Raw genomic sequence first — 18,204 nt, 5'->3', positions numbered from 1 at the left:
GCGAGAAACGAGATGTAATGCAAGCAAGTCTGTCATGAATCAATTTCTTGTGGATACATGAAAAGGGATGCCTAACCAACAATTGTCAAACTACGATCAGCTCCATTATGGGACGAACTGATCATATGCATGCCGAGTAAGATCGAACGGAGATTATATTACACTCGTATGGAGAACGTCGGCTGACGGTAACTGAGCTTGACGATCAGCTGCCGGTGTAGGGATCTTTTGACTAACACAACGAACCACATCTCCACATTTGCCTGGAGAATCGTGGCGTTGGGAACTGCAGAAACCACTGGGATCGACATCTTTAACAGTCCAACGAACTAAATGCGAATTCGAAATTGCCATTATCTCTTTGGCTAAGGCATGCATGGGACAAATGTGCCCCAGAAACCGTCCGCATTTCTCCTGTCGACAGCGTAAATCGCCCTTGACGATCGCGGTTCACAACCGATTGGCCACTTATCGACACAAAATATGCTGTGGGTATGCTTCCCTTCACATGATAGCTTTTCTTTAGCCGTCGTCCCTTGAAGGAACTGGGAAGTTGGAAGCTGAGTATATTCCTTGTCGCCCCCACCATAAGTAGCTGCAAGATTCCTTGGGCACCCCATTCGTACGTGTTATGAAGAGTAGTGCATAGTAGAAAACAACCTTTGCTCCTGAACTGCGAGCTTGACAGACGCCTTCGAGCTCGCTTTTCCCTAGATTCCCAAGAAGAAAGATTTTCTATTAAGAAGAGAGGCGATTCTTAGTAAAATCGTCTCAAGTATTTTGACCATTGACATACTATGGAATTCCCACAGCTAGTAGATTTCTTGAATAAAACCAAGCCCGACGTCACGATAGGTGAGGTTATCTTCGCTGTAGCGGCTAGAAGCAAAATCTACAGGAAACTACAGTTGAGCCAAGATTCGGTTGCAAGAGTTTCTCACCATGCTCCGGTTGCTCAAGCATTTTAGACACAGGTACAAAGACGCTATGCATTGTGACTGCCAGATCTCTGCTGAAAAGCTCTTCCTCGTCGATCATACCAAAGACACGCCACCTCCAAAGAGTCTTTTTTATGCTATACAAGTCCATGTTCCCCAAACAAAACCTTTAGCCTGGACCCTGGATATGTAACACTTGAGTAGCAGTGAACGAGACTAATTTGAAGAGTCAAATATTACCTCTAAGTCTAAAATGTAGAATGGAATCTTGATCTGGAAGTAGAAGACCCTGATATCTAATAACAGGGGTTGTAAGACTACTGCTACGTTACGACAACGAATAACGTTAGCGAGGTGGAGGACTGCATACCTATCGTCTCATAACAGGCCCAATATTTAGTATAAAGTAGTTGTACTAAAACCTGCCATCCTTAATAACCAGATTTCTTTGGGTCATAAATCTCAGCGTTGAGGAGGGCGAGTAAACGAGAGCTAGCTTCACTTTCGCCCCGGTTCCGTTTTACCTCTTGTCGAATGTCTTCTTCATCTCCCTTCTCCATATATGATTCCATGGTGGAATAATCAGATCCAAAACTATGTTCCTCGAAAAAGGACACACCCTTGTTCCATCCAAAGTCGTCCCGAGTTGACGGGTGTAGCAGTGATTGTAGTGGGTCGTCGTGCGTGAGAAGGAGCATGAGAATATCGTCATAATGTAATTTAAAGTTTCCTTTCATTTCTGGTTTCCGGGAAATAGAATCATAGTTCAGTTGGCTCACCCAGGCTTCGGATAGTATTTTCAAAGGGTTTGCTCCAGTTTCATCTCGAAAAAGCATCTGTAGCGTGAGCGTAGGGTGTAGCCTCCCAGGCACGGCCCAGCTGTGAAATACGTAGACTGACCGATGTGGCAAATCGGCCTCATATCCTAGATGCGACGAATGGTTCACCTTTGGTTCCTTCTCCACCCAAGGTATTTTGACCGGCCGAAGAATGGCATACGCGTAATGAGACATATTATTTTTGTTCCGTTGACCCCATAACAATACGGCCAAAACATCTCCAGGTCCAACGTCGGCGTTGACGTAGAACATTGTTGTTCGTACTGCTTCTGAGCGCGGAATTTTGTCGTCATCCTGATAGTTGTACAGAATCTTCATGGTCTTGAGATCAGAGGGTAGGTAACGTTTGAAACTTCGACGTCCTTGGCGATTTGGTGTGTCGTACCCAAGAAAGTGAGCGTTTCTAGAGATATCAGAGGGCTTCGATGCTGTAGCCTCAATCCTAAGCTGTGATTTGCCTAGCTCATATCCTTCTTTGTCCTCATGAATCAACCTCAAGCCATCAATTTCGATTTCAGCATATTCTTCTTCTTCCTCCCGTCGAGGGCCACGTAGCATAGCATGGATGGTGCGAGACGAGTGCTCTTCTTTAATGCCGCTTGACAACCATTCGACTACCAGACGCAATACTTCGATTTTCTTAGTCGCTGCCACTTCTTTGTAACCGCTGAAAAGAAGCCTTGCCACGGTGCGAAGCAGTGGGAAAGACGCCCCTTTCCCGTATACGATGGGAAGCTTCTGTCGGACGATGTCGTCCTTGGAGACAAGCGACAGAAGTGCATATATTTTGTCCTTCGGTTCGGTTGCCTTGGCTTTTTGATACTCCAAGATAACATCCACAAATGTGACCCTTTCTGGAGACCAAGCGGAACGTACATGTCGGGTACTGACATTTTTAGTCTTAGTCTCAGTCTCAGTCTCAGTCTCTGGTAGGCTCGAATCGCTGGAGTAGGAGGAGCTTCGGCTCGAAGAGATGGATGACATGGAGACTGGCCTTTGGCGCTCTCGCATCCATTTCGCCACTTCTGACATTTCCCCGAACTCTGTCCCTGATATTTTGTCAGCGCCACAAAACAGCTTGATATCTCGAGCCAGAAAGGTCTCCTGCTTGATCCAGACCCTTTCAAAATAAGACAGCTGGAGGAGTTTCTCGCCAGCCTTATTGATGGCATCGGAATCTTTGGATTTTAGAATCTCTTGCAGAGAGCCAATGCCGTCGCCAATGCCGAGACACGACGCAACCCACTGGGCAGAAGAATAAATGGCCCCCATCATGGAAACTTGAACCGACTTTTCATGGTCATCGCTCTGATTAATGCAGAGGGAATCGACCCAGAAGTTCTGATCAGTGTAGCCATGATGACGCATTTGCCATAGCGCATACCAGCAATTTAAATGCACCTTGACCTTCTGCCCGTTCACGACAATAGGCAGTAGGGGAACGGGTAAACCCCATGTGTAGGATATTGCGATATATGATGGGTAGTTCTCCTCGTCAAAGTCGTGGACCGCCAAACTGAACACGTGATCGTTGTGATCGGGCGATGGTGGCTCCAGACGAAGCAGTCTGATTTGCATGTCGGGGTGTGCAAGTGGGTCTCGTTCGTAAATTGAGGAAGACATGATGGAGTCGCTATTGGGAAGGAAAAGGCAATCCCGAGGTAGGGTAGTACTCTGGCGATGACTTAACGTCCCACACCCACTTCTGGGCACCCCCCACATTTGGGCACCCCATTTACACCAAAAACGCCGTTTTTCGAAATTCTATATTAAACTAACTACTATACTTACTAAGAAAAGAAAATATATATAAACTATGTTAAGTATAATTATAGCCATCTAAATTTTTATAAAGGTTTAAATATAATAATAGTTATAATATAGAAGTTTAAAACTAAAAGCTTTAAAATGTTAGTAGATACTAGTAACTTACTAGTATTCCTTAACATTAGAAAAATATATTTTCGCTCATATATACTTATTTAAAAAATCTAGGAAATTAATATTTATACTTATTAAAAGTATATAATTATATCTAAAAGAGATTTAAAAGTATTACTTTAGTAAATATAGTATAATTAAGGGTTAAAATTCTATAATAGAAACTTTTCTTAAGGGAAATTTTAAAATATTATTCTAAGCTTAAAGAATTTTTTACTAAGTATAAGAATATATAAATCTACTATATCTTACTTAAAAATTCTAATCATATTAGTTAAATATCTCTACCTATTTTATATATTAAGATATAGGCTAGGTAAATTAGTATTATAAATATTAAACCTTGAATTTATAATACTTATTATTAATAATACTAGTATATAGCTACTTAAGTATTATAATTAAGTCTTAATCTATTTAACATATATTTATTCTCTTTAATAAGTAAAGTATTTAGTTTAATATAGAATTTCGAAAAACGGCGTTTTTGGTGTAAATGGGGTGCCCAAATGTGGGGGGTGCCCAGAAGTGGGTGTGGGACGTTATTCAGTAGATCGGTCGCAGGGTGGTGAAACTGAAACGATTGACGAGGAAGCCCTCCGAGACAGCAAGAGATAGCTCAACCCCGAGATAATTAATGCAGGTAGTTTTAAAAACCACTCGAGACTCAAAGGAGGCTCCTGGAACGAGTAGGAGCTCTGAATTATTTCAACCTCAGATGGTTGCTGGTGAAAGACGCTCAGTAGGATGATGTTACGGCCAGCTAACTGACAGTGGGTTTGTGTTAACAGTAAGCCAGGGATTGAGAGTAGTAACAGTCGTTCCGTGGTCCTGGTCGAATAGATCGTAGATCTTCAAAGGTCTTGGTGATCAGTCAAGGCCTCAACAAGAGTCGTAGAGTAGTCGTCACTTAGGTATAGCTGAAAGTACCGGTTAGGGTAATCACAAAGTTGATTGCTGAAGAGCTATGGAAGTCTGTCCTCGAGCCCGGCTCGAGTCCATCCTATATACAAGTCCTGAACGGTCCTCCTTATCTTGGCTATGTTGGATATTTGACATATCCAACATATCCGGGGATCGGTTGGATATCTGACATATCCAACATATCCAGCCCGGGTTGTCCCTACCCCGCGTTATCCCCGAGGCCACGTGACTTGTCCATAGTTCTTCCGTTCCGAGGATCCCTGGTTACACCTGTCCGGCTGGGTTACATATGCCCTGCGTTAGCCGCCGGGATCCAGGCGGGGTCGTGTTGGCGACCATGTCCAACGGGTCGTAACATCAGGTCTCCTCTCCAAGGGTCTTGTCCTCAAGACCAGCTTAAGTAGGTCGTCTGCCCTCAGGTGGGAGGGCGCCCAACTTGCTTCCTTTAATGATGCTCACATCATGTCAGGTCGCGTCAAAAAACGAAAGGTCGTTCGATCGTTCGATTCTCGTGCGGAAAGACAAAGCAGCGCGATTCCCTCTTGAGTCTTATCTTGGGCAATCGTACCGTCATGCCTGTTTGTTCCTCCTGTGAGGTAAAGGGTTTTTCGTCGTGCGAAGCTTCTCTTTCTGATTCCTCTCGATGCGCCGAATGCGTTCGTGGCGGCAAGTCTTACTGCGACCTTCAGGGTCTCAGTGCCCAGCAACTTCGTCGGATTGGTGATCAGCATCAGAAGCTTGAGGATGCTTTGGAGAAGGCAGAAGAGGAGCGTCGTGCTCTGGACGCCAAAGTAGAGCGTCTTCGAAAGCAGAAAAAGATGTGGTTTGAAAAGATGATGCGCGCGGTGCGCCGTGGTATCGACAGTGTGGAGGAGTTAGAGCGTGTTGAGAGAGAGGAGGCAGAGGCAGAGCAGCGTCGGGTAGAACCGGTTCGTCCTTCGGCTGATTCGCCTCGTCTGCCGGTGGAGTTCACAGCGGATTGGGATACCCTGTACCCGGATGTCGCTTTGTCGCCATCCTTGTTGGCTGAGTTTGGTTTGTTAGATTCAGGGTCGGTTGTTGAGAGGCGGAGTACTCCTGAAGCGTCTCCTGGGGGTGTTGGAGGCCCTTAGTGGGTTCCTTTAGGTGGCTCTGGGGTTCCTAAACGAATGAGAGGGTGTTTATCCCGTGGCTTGTTTGATCGTGGTGGACGGATGATGGGTTGTGGTTGTCGTAGTCGAAATTGATTTTTTGGCGTTTGTTTCTCGATTCGTACTGGTGCTTGTCTTTGTTGTTCTTGTTCTTGCTGTCTCCAGTAACGTCCGAGTTCTTCCTGTGCGTTTTCGAGGCTCTGAGGTGGTTCCCATGTGTTGTCTTCGTGTCCGTATCCTTTCCACTTGACAAGGTAGCGGATACTTTTTTGTTCTTCGATGTGATCGATTATCCGTTCGACTTCGTATTCTTGTTCGGGATCTACTTCGATATAGTCCGTAGTGTACGATCCCTTTGGTGCTGATTCGAGAAGTGAAATGTGAAAGACTGGATGATACTTCATGCTGTCGGGTAGTACGAGTTTAAAGTTGACGTTGGATACCTTCTTCGTAATTTCAAAGGGTCTAAGTTTCTTGAAGTCCAACTTATCGCTTGGTCGTTTTGTTTTGATGTTGCGGCGGAGAAGGTATACACTATCCCCCTCCTTTAGAGTTGGTCCCTTAACTCTTGATTTGTTGGCGTATTTGCGCATGCGTTCGCGCACAAATTCGAGGTCTCTGGGGAGTTCCTGCTGGATCTCCTTAAGTCTGTTGATGTCTGCCACAGCTTTCAGAGCTGCTGGGCCTTGTCGAGGTTGTCCGTAGGCTGTTGGGTTGAATCCATAGTTCAGATAGAATGGTGATTCTTTTATACTTTCTCCTACTGCGCTGTTGTAGGCGAACTGGGCCATAGGTAGCAGTTGAACCCAGTTGTCTTGCTGATAGTTGACGTAGCAGCGTAGGTAGGTTTCCATGATCTGATTGATTCGTTCTGTCTGGCCATCGGTTTGCGGATGGAAAGCGGTGGACATCTTGTGGTCGGATCCTAGCTGCGAGATCAGGGATCTCCAAAACTTGGAAGTGAACAGCTTGTCTCTGTCGGATACGATTTCCTTCGGCATTCCGTGTTGGCTTACGATCACCTGCAGAAACTTGTAGGCGAGGTCTTCTGCAGTGCTAGACTCTATGTACGGGATGAAGTACGAATACTTCGTGAGTCTGTCGACGATGACGAGGACACTGTCGTAGTAGACGTTGGTCATTGGTTCTCGGGACTTGGGTAGTTTGGTGACGAAGTCCAGCGAGATAGATTCCCATGCGGTTTGCGGTACTGGGAGTGGCTGTATCTTTCCATAAGGCTGATGTCGGCTGGGTTTGCTTTTCGCACAAACCTTACAGTCCTTAATCGCTAAAGATACTTCTTGTCGTGTAGCCGTTTTGTCGTAGTGTTGGCGGATGCGTTTCCATGTCTTAGTTACGCCTTGGTGACCGTGTGCGGGTGCGGAGTATATCTCCCTAATGGCTTCAGGAGACATCCTTCCAGGCGTGCTGGTACTGTCTCTTCTGGCCATCATTAAGAGTCTGGCTGCTGGCACAAGGTCTCCGTTTTTGTCTGTTTTGAGGATAACTCGGGTTTCCTTAGGTACCTGGACCTCGTGGTCCGGTCGTCGGCTGAGGGCGTCGGCCCTGCCGTTCTCCTTGCCCTTCCGGTAGATGATTCTGAAATTGAATTCTGACAAGAATTCGGACCATCGAATTTGTCGTTTGTTGAGATCTTTCGATGTGGTGAAGTGTGCGAGGTTCTTGTGGTCGGTGTATACTTTGACCTCGTACTTGGTCCCTGAGAGTTGCGGTCTCCATTCTTTGAATGCCTCGATAATTGCCATAAGTTCCTTGTCGTGTATCTGGTAGTTGAGTTCTGGGCCGTGTAACTTGCGTGAGAAGAAGGCGCAAGGGTGTAGTCGTCCTTCGTCGTCTCGTTGGCCTAGTTGTCCTCCTATAGCGTAGTCTGAGGAGTCGGTCTCGACTTCGAATGGTTTCTCGGGGTTTGGTATAACAAGTATTGGTTCCGATGTGACTTGTCGTTTGATCTCGTTAAAAGCTTGGTCTTGTTCCTTTTCCCATTGCCATGGGATATCTTTCTTCGAAAGTCTCGTGAGGGGGTCGTTTTTGTCTGAGTATCCTTCTAGGAATCGTCGGTAATAGTTCACGTATCCGATGAAGGATTGCACATCCTTGACGTTTTGTGGTGTTGGCCAGTCTCGTACTGCTGCGACTTTGTCTTTAGACATCTTGAGGATTCCAGGGGCTATCGTAAAGCCTAGGAATTCGACTTCTTGGGTGTGGAATTTGCTTTTTTCTGGTTCCACTAGGAGTTTGGCGTCTTGTAGTTTCCGTAGCACTTGATGTACGTGCTTTTTGTAGTCTTCCAGAGTCTTGGAGAAGATTAGGATGTCGTCGAGATAAACTACGACGAACATATCGAGGTATTCTCGTAAGACGTGGTTGATCATCGTCTGGAATGTCGCGGGTGCGTTGGTAAGTCCGAAGGGCATCACAAGGTACTCGTAATGTCCTCGGCGTGTTCGAAACGCTGTCTTCCATTCTTCACCTGATTTCATCCGGATCAGGTTATAGGCTCCTTTTAGGTCGAGTGCTGTAAACCACTGGGCTCCGTGCAGTAGATCTCGTAATTCGGAGATGAGCGGTAGTGGGTAGCAGTTCTTGATCGTAATGTCGTTGAGTTTCCGGTAGTCGACGCAGAGTCGTAGTTTGCCGTTCTTTTTTGGTACGAACAGGATTGGGTATCCTGCTGGTGATGTGGAGGGTCTGATGTATCCCTTCTGTAGATTTTCTTCGAGGTAAGCGTCGAGTGCTTCTATTTCTTTCTGGTTGAGTCCGTAGATTGCTTCTAGCTTTGGCTCCTTCCCTTCCTTAAGGGGTATCTCGTGGTCGTAGTTGCTGTGTTCCGGGAGTCCGGTCTCGAGTTCTTCGGCGAATAGCTTCTGGTATTGCCGGTATTCTTCTGGGATAGACAGAAGTCGGTCTTCCTTGCCGATGTCTGTTGCTGATAACGTCCTGGCGTTTGCATCCTTGATCCGTAGGTATGCTAGAAATCTCTTCGCTTCAGGAGTCTTGAGAGGTTCGTTTGAGGCACCGTTCCGTGGTTGCTTCTCAGTGACTGAATCCTGGTCCCAATGGAGTTGGCCTGTTCTCCAATCTATCCGTGGGTTACTGTCGTATAACTATGGTCTTCCAAGGATGACATCGTACTTGTCTCCTATCTCCGTAATATCGAAGTTCAGTCGCTCATTCCGGCCATGGATCTGCAAAGGGAGTTGCGCTGTCTCTATAGCAATGCGTCCTCCGCCGTACTGGACTTGTTCTCCTTCAACGGTGCTGAGTTCGTAGCAGTCTTCGGCTGCTTTTCTTTTCCAGGTTATCTTTCTTTCATTCACCGTTCTTGGTGATATGAAGTTTCCTTGGGCTCCGCTGTCGATCATGGCGGTAGCTGTTCTTCCGTTGAGCTGTATTTAGACTTGTACATGCTCGTGTCGTTGTGTCGTGGGCGTCGTTGCGCTATATAGGGACCTTGTCTGGACTGCCTGTCGTTGTCCCTTGTCTTCGGTAGGCGAGTCTAGTTTTTTGACTGCTTGTCCGTTCCTTGTTCGTCGTTTTCTTGCTGTTTCTTCCATGCTTCGTCTTTCTTGATATAGTGGACTCGGCGCTGGTCTTGGTAGCAGTGATACCACTGTATTTCTTCGTCAGAGTCCTCTCCAGAGCTGGTGTCGTCGACTGAAGCGACTTCAAAGGCGACTTCCAGTTGGGCATGTTGACGGGCAACATCGCGAGGTGTTTCCGAGTCGTTGGGGGTGTTCTTGGTCGTTTCTGATTCGACCTGTTCTTCCAGTTCTTGGTTGATCTGGCGGATCCGTGCGGGATCTCCTTGTGCATGTTGTCGTCGTTCGATATGTGCGTCCAGCGCACCGAGTTGTCGTTGCCACATAGGGTTTTGTGAGTCCTGTTGAATCCGCTGCAGGTAGGCTTGTCGTCCTGCGTAGAGGAGGCTCAGCCTTCGCTGATTGTCTTGTTCTAATTCCTCGTTGTCGTTCATACTGTCGAGCCGTTCGATTGTCTTGCGCTCGATTTTGCTGTTGCTTCTATATCCCGCAGCGAGGGTCTGTTTAGGTACGTTGGTAGTGTCGTAACCAGATCGTTCTTGAGGTTTCTGGGGGTACCATCCTGCGTGTTCCTTACTGCTAGAGTGGATATGGCAGTTGTTATCGAAGCAGGTGGTCTAATTAAGTTGTTTATGAGGGATCGTCTTTGTAGCGATACTTGCTTGTCGTTTCTCTAGTACCGGTTGGAAGCGTTCCTTCTTAGGTAACCTACATTCGTATGCTAGGTATCCAATCTTCTAGCAGTTATAGCACTGTCTGTCTTTCTTCCAACTGTCGTTCTTTTTATCGTTTCTCTGTATAGCACTAAGGTCCATTGGTCTACTGTGGTAACCATAGGCAGTACTTTGTCGGGGGTTGTTCTAGTTGTTACGGGGTCTATTGTCGTTTCGCTGGTTGTTGAACTGGTGCTGAGGCTGCCACTGGTACTTGCGTCCTGAGTTGGGGTTTTGTCGTTTTTCGCCTCTTTCCTTTCGTCGTTCGAAAAGCCGGTTGTCGATTTTGATAGCGAGTTCGGCGTACTAGAGAAAGTCGTCAGGTCGATCAATCTTGATGATCTCGTCCTTGACTTCGTCCTTTAGTCCTTGATAGAACATGAAGATCTTGGTTTCCTCGGTAAGGTCGAGTTGAACGCTGAGTTGTCGGAAATTAGCGGAGTAGTCTTTAGCAGACTTAGTCTGCTTAAGTTATGCCAGATCTCGTTCGGCTTGTCGCTTTTCGTCGGGGTCTTGGAAGAGTGACCTGAGCGTATCCTCGAATCCTTTAAAATTGGCGTAGATATCGCGGGTCTCGGTAGTGCACTCGTCGAGGGTCTCGCATTTTAGGTACTCTTCCTGGATTGGTTCAAACCACTTGAGGGCCTTTCCTCGGAGGTAGGTGGCTGCGTGTACTATTTTTTCGGTCTCGTTAGTGAAATCTCCGTGGTGAAAGTTCTAGTAATTTTTGACCTAAATCAGGAATCCTTTGAGGGTCCCGGGGGTTCCGTCGTAGGTGACAGGCGCACTGAGCTTGAGCTTTTGTCGTCCTCCGTGGACGGGCGTGGTGACGATGTTGGCGGCGGCCCGGAGGGTGGTGATTTCCCCCTGGAGTTCCTGGATCTTCCGGAGGTTGGCGTCCCCCTTGATGTCTTCTTCCAGCTTCTTGTAGGCCTGTCCAGCGTGCTGGAGTTGCTCGTTGAGGTTTTCCATTGCTTGTCGGTTTTCGTTGACGATTTTCTGCATGTCTTTTGTCTCGGCTTCTTGTTTCTGGATTATGCGTCGGAGCTTATCGTAGCTTTCCTTGGTGAAAGAGCCATCTCCATCGGAGTCGTACTTAAGGTCCGGCATGTCGAAGTCCTCAGTGTTGGCGGGCTCCTGCGCGAGGCTCTGAGGCTGGTTGCGCGAAGAGGATGAGGATCCTGGAGTGGGTGATTTGGCAGAAGCGCGAGAAGACATCTTGTCTATACTGTTTAGTAGTTCTCAAAAGGTGACTTACTGAACAGGAGCAATCAAAGTGTTACGGCCAGCTAACTGACAGTGGGTTTGTGTTAACAGTAAGCCAGGGATTGAGAGTAGTAACAGTCGTTCCGTGGTCCTGGTCGAATAGATCGTAGATCTTCAAAGGTCTTGGTGATCAGTCAAGGCCTCAACAAGAGTCGTAGAGTAGTCGTCACTTAGGTATAGCTGAAAGTACCGGTTAGGGTAATCACAAAGTTGATTGCTGAAGAGCTATGGAAGTCTGTCCTCGAGCCCGGCTCGAGTCCATCCTATATACAAGTCCTGAACGGTCCTCCTTATCTTGGCTATGTTGGATATTTGACATATCCAACATATCCAGCCCGGGTTGTCCTTACCCCGCGTTATCCCCGAGGCCACGTGACTTGTCCATAGTTCTTCCGTTCCGAGGATCCCTGGTTACACCTGTCCGGCTGGGTTACATATGCCCTGCGTTAGCCGCCGGGATCCAGGCGGGGTCGTGTTGGCGACCATGTCCAACGGGTCGTAACAGATGAGGGGTAAACATGAGCCGAAATGGGAAATGAAGGTGGGTTGGGTGAGAAATAAATTGCTCCGGACCGTCAGCTGACACTTATCAAGTATACAGCCTGATTACAATGCAGTGTCAAGTTCGTCAAAGTCGTCCCATAAAGCCCAAAAACCGCATTGAATCAGCAGAATTGTCGAAAGAGATAAAACAGAAGCGTCTTAACTTCCTACCTTAGTCAAGGGAAATGCAACCCTAATTGGTCCTACTTCACCTAGGGAACGGGGACGTTAAGCCAAGGTTGCAGTTCTATGATCCTCTTCAGCAGTGACAGCCTTCAATAACTTCGTGATCCTATTTCATACTACATGGCCCACTCGTATAGTGGTCAACTGTACCTGTCATGAGAAGATTACTTCAAATGAAGGCTTGGGATAAATTCGATCTAATCAAGTTGTATTTCTATTTCTCTTCATCTTCAATTCCCACCCTAACTTTAAGCGCGTGTCTTACCTACTGTTAGATACTTAATTTAGCAAAGAGCTCTGTGGTATGGTAGTGAGAACCGACTTAATGACCCACTGATTATTGCTCTGAATTGGTTTTATTGCAGTCTTGTGTCTGAAGGCATGGCAGACGCCTCTGCTCTGGCGACCCATTATAATACCAAAGTGCAATCTCTCCGTTTGGTTGTTTACACAAATGTGGCCGGTTTGACACTGTCCAGTAGCTGATAGACGACATGCATACCTCTGAACTTCACTATTTCATTCCACTACCACGACCAACAACCTTTCTCACATGTTGTCGTCGAAGAAACAGAATCTGATTTAATGTCCTTGTATTTACTGTTGAGCTTCCATAGAGTAGTTGCCATAGAAATCCTCTAATTAAAGAAAGCGAACAGTTAGGCAATTGAAGACACAAGAAAATATGGCAACAACTTCAACTTCCACATTACGTGTATTTGGCTGACACGCAGGAAAGAGTGGCTATGATGTCTCAATACTACACATAAACAATTACGAGGTTGAGACAGCGTTTCCCTCACGTGCTTCGAAGCTGCGGGCGGCAAAGGAACTTCATTAAACGACCTCAATGCAATGAGAAATTTCATGGTCATGTGCCGGCTCTTATTGTCGCACATTAGACGTCGCGTGACAATTCTGTGCCGAGAATAACTTCAAAAAGGACTGTTTCTTTGCAGCCTTCTCAGGTAAGCAATTCTAAAACATTGGGGGATAGAGTCGGCGCCTTCGAGGATGAACTGGGAAGTTGTCGCAAGAAACCACAATTAACCATCATGTTTGTAGCCCCAAACTAACGCTCGTAAACATCCAAATGCTGAAACAGCAGGAGTGGAGGAGCTCTCTAGTCTTTAGCACATTCGAGTGAGTATGCCACGATTGCCCTGGCTGGTCATTTGTGTGTTCTGTTGGCAACTCAGGTTCCTAAGCAGTTCGGCGAACCGATGGTCCAAGTTGTTCTGACATTACCCGAAACCTGCGACTTGCATTGGCTTCTTGTTCCCTCTCCCGTTCATATCCACCTGGAAATCTCGAGTGTGCTATGAACTTTTGGGAAGTTTCGCGTTCCCAAACAGTTCACCGTAGATCACGACCCGCTTAATTTTCAGACGACGATCAACACCGGAATGTGACCTTAAGGGAGCCGGAAGTTGGGAGAAAGCAAATATTGTTCTAGACTACCTATCATCTGGTTACAATGCCCAGGTCTTGACCGCCTCGTGACCTTTTGACAGCCCAATATACTTTCGGACATATCAGACATACCCGTGTAAGCGAAAACTCTGTTTCATTGAGTGTCTCGAATAATTTGGATCGCCCATCTCAACGGGCACAAAACGAATAGCATGATTTAGCCCGGGCGGTCGTTCAGAGCGGCAACGGACATGTTCACAGGTCGAGCATGTTCCTGAGATTTCCAAGGTTCTTTGCGGCCTGCTAACCGGCCACGCTGCGCAGATTCTGTAGCGCTCAACATGGTTCTCCCGAGTCATAGTCGCCCAGGCCTTATCAGTATGCTGACCCATGCCTATCCCATCCTTGCGTCATAATGCGAATTTGAAAACTCCACTATATGCCTGGGTTGATGAGCTAGACCGCCTCTTGTCCCAGTTTAAAGTGCCTAGCCGGTCCCAAAATCTCAAGGAACGCCACCCGGGCCCAGTTTATTCTTAGACGGACCCTCCGCCGCCACCACAATGGATCCATCGAGGCTTGATTTTTCTCAACAACGTGGAACGTGCTTCGAAATCTCTGTGGCCGAACTTATTCCGATCTATCTTAGAAAACGCGGCCGGCCTCAGGGGTAACCAGCGGTGAACTGTAATCTTGATCATTCAGACCACAACACTCGTAGCCTTTCCCTAATTCCCCTAGCACGTCCTCATCATCATCACCTCTTTTCATTTTCGACTAGAATGCCTCACAGCACAGAAACCCTCAAGCTTACTAGCAACAACTTGCCTTTGATTTCTTCGCAGCAGGGAGAACAAAGGGTGAAAGCCCCTACCTACGACCGTAATGGCGTAAAGGAGGGAATCGTCCACGTCGGCGTTGGCGGCTTCCACAGAGCTCATTTGGCCGTCTACATCGACCATTTGATTCAGAAGCACGGCCAGCGCGACTGGGCAATCTGCGGTGTCGGTCTCCGACCCAACGATGCCGCCATGCGCGATGTCCTGAGCGCTCAGGACCATCTGTACACCGTCATCGAGCGCTCGGCCAAGGGCAGCTTCGCCAACATCGTCGGCAGCATCAACTCATTCCTCTTCGCGCCCGATGACCGCGAGGCTGTCATTGCCAAGATGGCTCACCCGGACACTCACATCGTGTCCCTGACCATCACGGAGAGCGGCTACTACTACAATGAAAACACCCACGAGCTGCAGGCTGAGCACCCCGATATCCAGCACGACTTGGCCAACGAGAACGACCCCGTCAGCACCTTTGGCTTCCTGTACGCTGCGCTCGCCAGACGCCACGCGCAGGGACTCAAGCCCTTCACCGTTTTGTCTTGCGACAACATGCAGAAGAACGGCTCCATCACCCGCCACATGCTGACGTCGTTCGCGCGTCTCCGCAACCCGGATGTCGCCAAGTGGATCTCGGAAGAGGGCGCTTTTCCCAATGCAATGGTCGACCGCATCACCCCCAGCACCTCTCAAAACGACATCAAGTCGCTGGCGGACAACTTCGGCATCGAGGACGCATGGCCCGTCGTCACCGAGCCCTTCATGCAGTGGGTCGTCGAGGACCAGTTCAGCGACGGCCGCCCGCCCTTCGAGAAGGTCGGCGTTCAGGTCGTCAAGGGCGTGCACGAGGTAGAGCAGTTTGAGAAGCACAAGCTCCGTCTGCTGAACGCCAGCCACTCCGCCATGGCTTACGCGGGACAGCTTGCCGGCTTCAAGTACGTCCACGAGGTCATGGAGCACCCCGTCTACCGCAAGTTCATTTGGCAGATGATGCAGGAGGAGGTCAAGCCCCTTCTCCCCGAGATCCCCGGCGTCGACATTGACGAGTACTGCAACACGCTCATGGAGCGCTTCTCCAACCCTACCATCATGGACGGAATTCCCCGTGTTGCGCTGGGCGCCTCGGGCAAGATTCCCCAGTTCATCATGCCTTCCATTGCCGAGCAGATCTGGGTGACTGGTCCTTTCCGCCGTCTGTGCTTCGTTGCCGGTGCTTGGTTCCGCTACATCAACGGCGTCGACGACGAGGGCAACTCGTTCGAAGTTGATGACCCGATGCGGGAGGAGTTGCAGGCTTTGGCGAAGGAAGGCGGCAATGACCCCCGCCCTCTTCTCAGCCTCAAGGTTCTGTTCGGCGACGATCTTCGTGGCGACCAGCGCTTCATCGACGAAGTCTCCAAGGCTATGGAGCTTATTTCCAAGGACGGCGTTATGGCAACTCTTCCCAAGTACGTCAACTAAAAGACGTCAGGGATATGATGAGTTTGTGGAATTGTTTTAGCACGTGGGTTTTTTAATGTATTCATGAGTATGTATAGATGTGATAGACATTTAGAGGGAGCGATTATGAGGGAACATTGATAGAATTAATATAGGCGAATGTCGTCATCATCTATCGTTACGAGCCATTTGGTCTGTGAATATTCGAAGTGAAATTCAGTTACTGCTGACAAGCTCGTTGGTTTGGTGATAAAGCGGCAGATTAAGCTGTCGAGAATTATGTGGATAGGTACCATAGGTTTTAATGACTTTTTTGACTTTGACAATACATATTGAACGTTGACAGCACAACAAGCTACATCAGTATGTTCGGATATGACCCTACTCGGGCTGCCAAACGAAAGAAAAACTCCGGCACCAAAAGCCATGCTTAAAATATCGCTTGTCAATTGTTTGATTGATTAATGCATCTATCTGCTTGGGTATCATCATTCATGATGGGCAGGAAGTCAGCCCGTCGCGACAAGGGTAGTCGTTCTATCCATGAAAAAAAAATAGCTGCTTTCCGCAGCCTAGGCTAGCCCCAATGCAAAGTCTATCGTGTCGTTTACTCGTCGTAAATGACGCAAACAACCTCGCCAGTGATGGAGATGTTTGCAATAAAGTCCTTCAGAAGACCAGTCTCCACGTCTCGCTCAATGACAACCACACGGCCATCTTGCTGAAGTCCTACAGCAACCTGGTCGCCGGCCTTGTTGATGGAGAACTGACGGGGGAATCTGCCACCGGAAGGATGCAGTTGAGTGAAGTTCAAGTGGCCTGTCTCGTGGTCAATGGCAAATGTAGCCATGGCGTCAGAGACAATCTGAGTGCTGTTGTTAGGGTCGAAGTTGGGAATCTTGAAAGTGTTCACGCCGCGAGATGAGATGATCAAGTACTTGGAATCAGGCTGTTTACAAATTAGCAAAGTGCATTCGAGCCAAGCTCTTGTAAACACTTACAGATACGTGGACTTCGGCCGCGGACGCTCCAGCAGGGACGACGTTGTCCGGTCCGTGAGTACCGACGGAAAAGACTTTTTCGAAGCTCAGAGTCTTGTTGCAGTTGTACTTGACCTCGTAAGAAGTAATGATGTTATCAAGCTCCGCAAGGAGGAAGAAGAACGTCTTCTCTCCGGCGACAAGAAACCTAGCGTGTCTGGGACCGCTGCCAACTGCCGCTTGAAGAGGAGCAATGGGCGTCAATTGGTAAGTCTCGTGGTTAATTTGGAACACCCGCACTAAGTCAGCTCCCAGATCCGGCACTAGGACGTACTCCCCCGTGGGGTCCACGATGGCTTCGTGGGGATGCGGGGCAGCCTGCGCGGGCTTAGGGCCCGGTTGGTCCAGAGTGTAAGTCCAAGACTGCAGCCGCTTGATATCGGTGGGATCAGCCACGGAGAAGACCTCGAAAGAGGATGCTGGGCTACAAGATCGGTTTGTTAGTCATTGAATCAGTCGGTTTCCCACTTTACCTGCACCGGTCTCGGGGCCTGAAGTGGGAATTCTGCCGGGGTTAATCTAATTGACTTACTAAGACGCCAACGCGATTCCGCCGTTATCCTTGCCAAAAACAACCGAACTGACAGCGCCCTTGATGGTGCCCAATTTGCCGAGAGGTGAAAGAATTCCGCCCTCGGACTTCTTGAAAGAGAAGAGCGTTCCGTTGGGGTTGTTGATACCTCTGTCTGCGCAGTAAAGCAAAGACTTTGACTGATCCAGGGTAAGCCACGAAGGATTGGCCGCACATTCCGTCGTCGATGCAATTGCCTCCAAAGTTGCCCCGGATTCTGAGGTCTTGAGGTCAAGGGTCGTGACAGTTCCTGCGTGAGAGGCGGCATAGAGCAGAGTTGACGATACCGGCTGGACCGCCATGACGGCAAGGAGCCACGCAGGGGTGATCTTGTTGAGAGACAACATGGCCGTCGATTCTTTTTTTGCACACAAAATGAGTCCAAGCGTGAACCATCAAGCTGATTCTCATCATTTGGAAATCACCCGTTATTTATGAGTTCATCCAAGCCATGTCGGAAATGTAACCCCAGGCCCTGCGCCGAGCTCGTTTTCCGTGCGGGGTCGGGATACCCTTGAACAATAACCGGATTTTCCACCTATTAATTAGACACATTGTTTAGTCGGGCCCCCTCCATGAAATGAGAAATTGCTAATGACCACCTAGAGAAAGCTTAGAACGCGCTACTAAACTGTTCGTCTGCTTTCTTGGCAGGGGTTTACGGATAAGGTTTGGGACAGGAGAGACTTGGCAGCCGTTGTGGTGAGGGGTTACACCAGATGACTTGAAAGTCAAGTTTGACCCAAACCAATGGTAGAAACGGCATCCCACACTAGTCCCTCACCCCCGTAAACCATCAACTTCACACCTGGCGCCGATCTATATTAATAGCAGCTATAACGGTCCTCACAGCTGCCTTGATTT

At 48.2% G+C, this 18,204-nt stretch overlaps 5 protein-coding genes across 5 annotated transcripts; 2 read left to right on the top strand and 3 right to left on the bottom strand.

Annotated features, from left to right (window-relative positions):
• Nucleotides 1-1,369: 1,369 nt before the first annotated feature.
• Nucleotides 1,370-3,355, bottom strand: CTRU02_209417 (het domain protein; the record flags this gene model as incomplete). Its single annotated transcript, XM_036726746.1, has 1 exon — nucleotides 1,370-3,355. One exon carries the CDS (start codon nucleotides 3,353-3,355, stop codon nucleotides 1,370-1,372), a length of 1,986 nt encoding a protein of 661 aa, XP_036581455.1.
• A 1,859-nt stretch (nucleotides 3,356-5,214) lies between these two features.
• On the top strand, nucleotides 5,215-5,754 carry CTRU02_209416 (uncharacterized protein; the record flags this gene model as incomplete). The annotated part of the gene is made up of 1 exon (XM_036726747.1): nucleotides 5,215-5,754. The coding sequence occupies one exon, from the start codon at nucleotides 5,215-5,217 to the stop codon at nucleotides 5,752-5,754; it is 540 nt and encodes a 179-aa protein (XP_036581456.1).
• Nucleotides 5,755-10,777: 5,023 nt separating this feature from the next.
• On the bottom strand, nucleotides 10,778-11,263 carry CTRU02_209415 (reverse transcriptase domain protein; the record flags this gene model as incomplete). The annotated part of the gene is made up of 1 exon (XM_036726749.1): nucleotides 10,778-11,263. One exon carries the CDS (start codon nucleotides 11,261-11,263, stop codon nucleotides 10,778-10,780), a length of 486 nt encoding a protein of 161 aa, XP_036581458.1.
• Nucleotides 11,264-14,235: 2,972 nt separating this feature from the next.
• CTRU02_209414 (mannitol 2-dehydrogenase) lies at nucleotides 14,236-15,750 on the top strand (the record flags this gene model as incomplete). The annotated part of the gene is made up of 1 exon (XM_036726750.1): nucleotides 14,236-15,750. The coding sequence occupies one exon, from the start codon at nucleotides 14,236-14,238 to the stop codon at nucleotides 15,748-15,750; it is 1,515 nt and encodes a 504-aa protein (XP_036581459.1).
• A 586-nt stretch (nucleotides 15,751-16,336) lies between these two features.
• On the bottom strand, nucleotides 16,337-17,687 carry CTRU02_209413 (extracellular aldonolactonase; the record flags this gene model as incomplete). Its single annotated transcript, XM_036726751.1, has 3 exons — nucleotides 16,337-16,678; nucleotides 16,731-17,193; nucleotides 17,302-17,687. 3 exons carry the CDS (start codon nucleotides 17,685-17,687, stop codon nucleotides 16,337-16,339), a joined length of 1,191 nt encoding a protein of 396 aa, XP_036581460.1.
• Nucleotides 17,688-18,204: the final 517 nt, after the last annotated feature.

The sequence above is a fragment of the Colletotrichum truncatum genome (genome assembly GCF_014235925.2).
Source record: "Colletotrichum truncatum strain CMES1059 chromosome Unknown Contig_0006, whole genome shotgun sequence".
In the NCBI taxonomy this organism is placed as follows: domain Eukaryota; kingdom Fungi; phylum Ascomycota; class Sordariomycetes; order Glomerellales; family Glomerellaceae; genus Colletotrichum; species Colletotrichum truncatum.
This window is presented reverse-complemented; position numbering and strand designations above follow the sequence as displayed.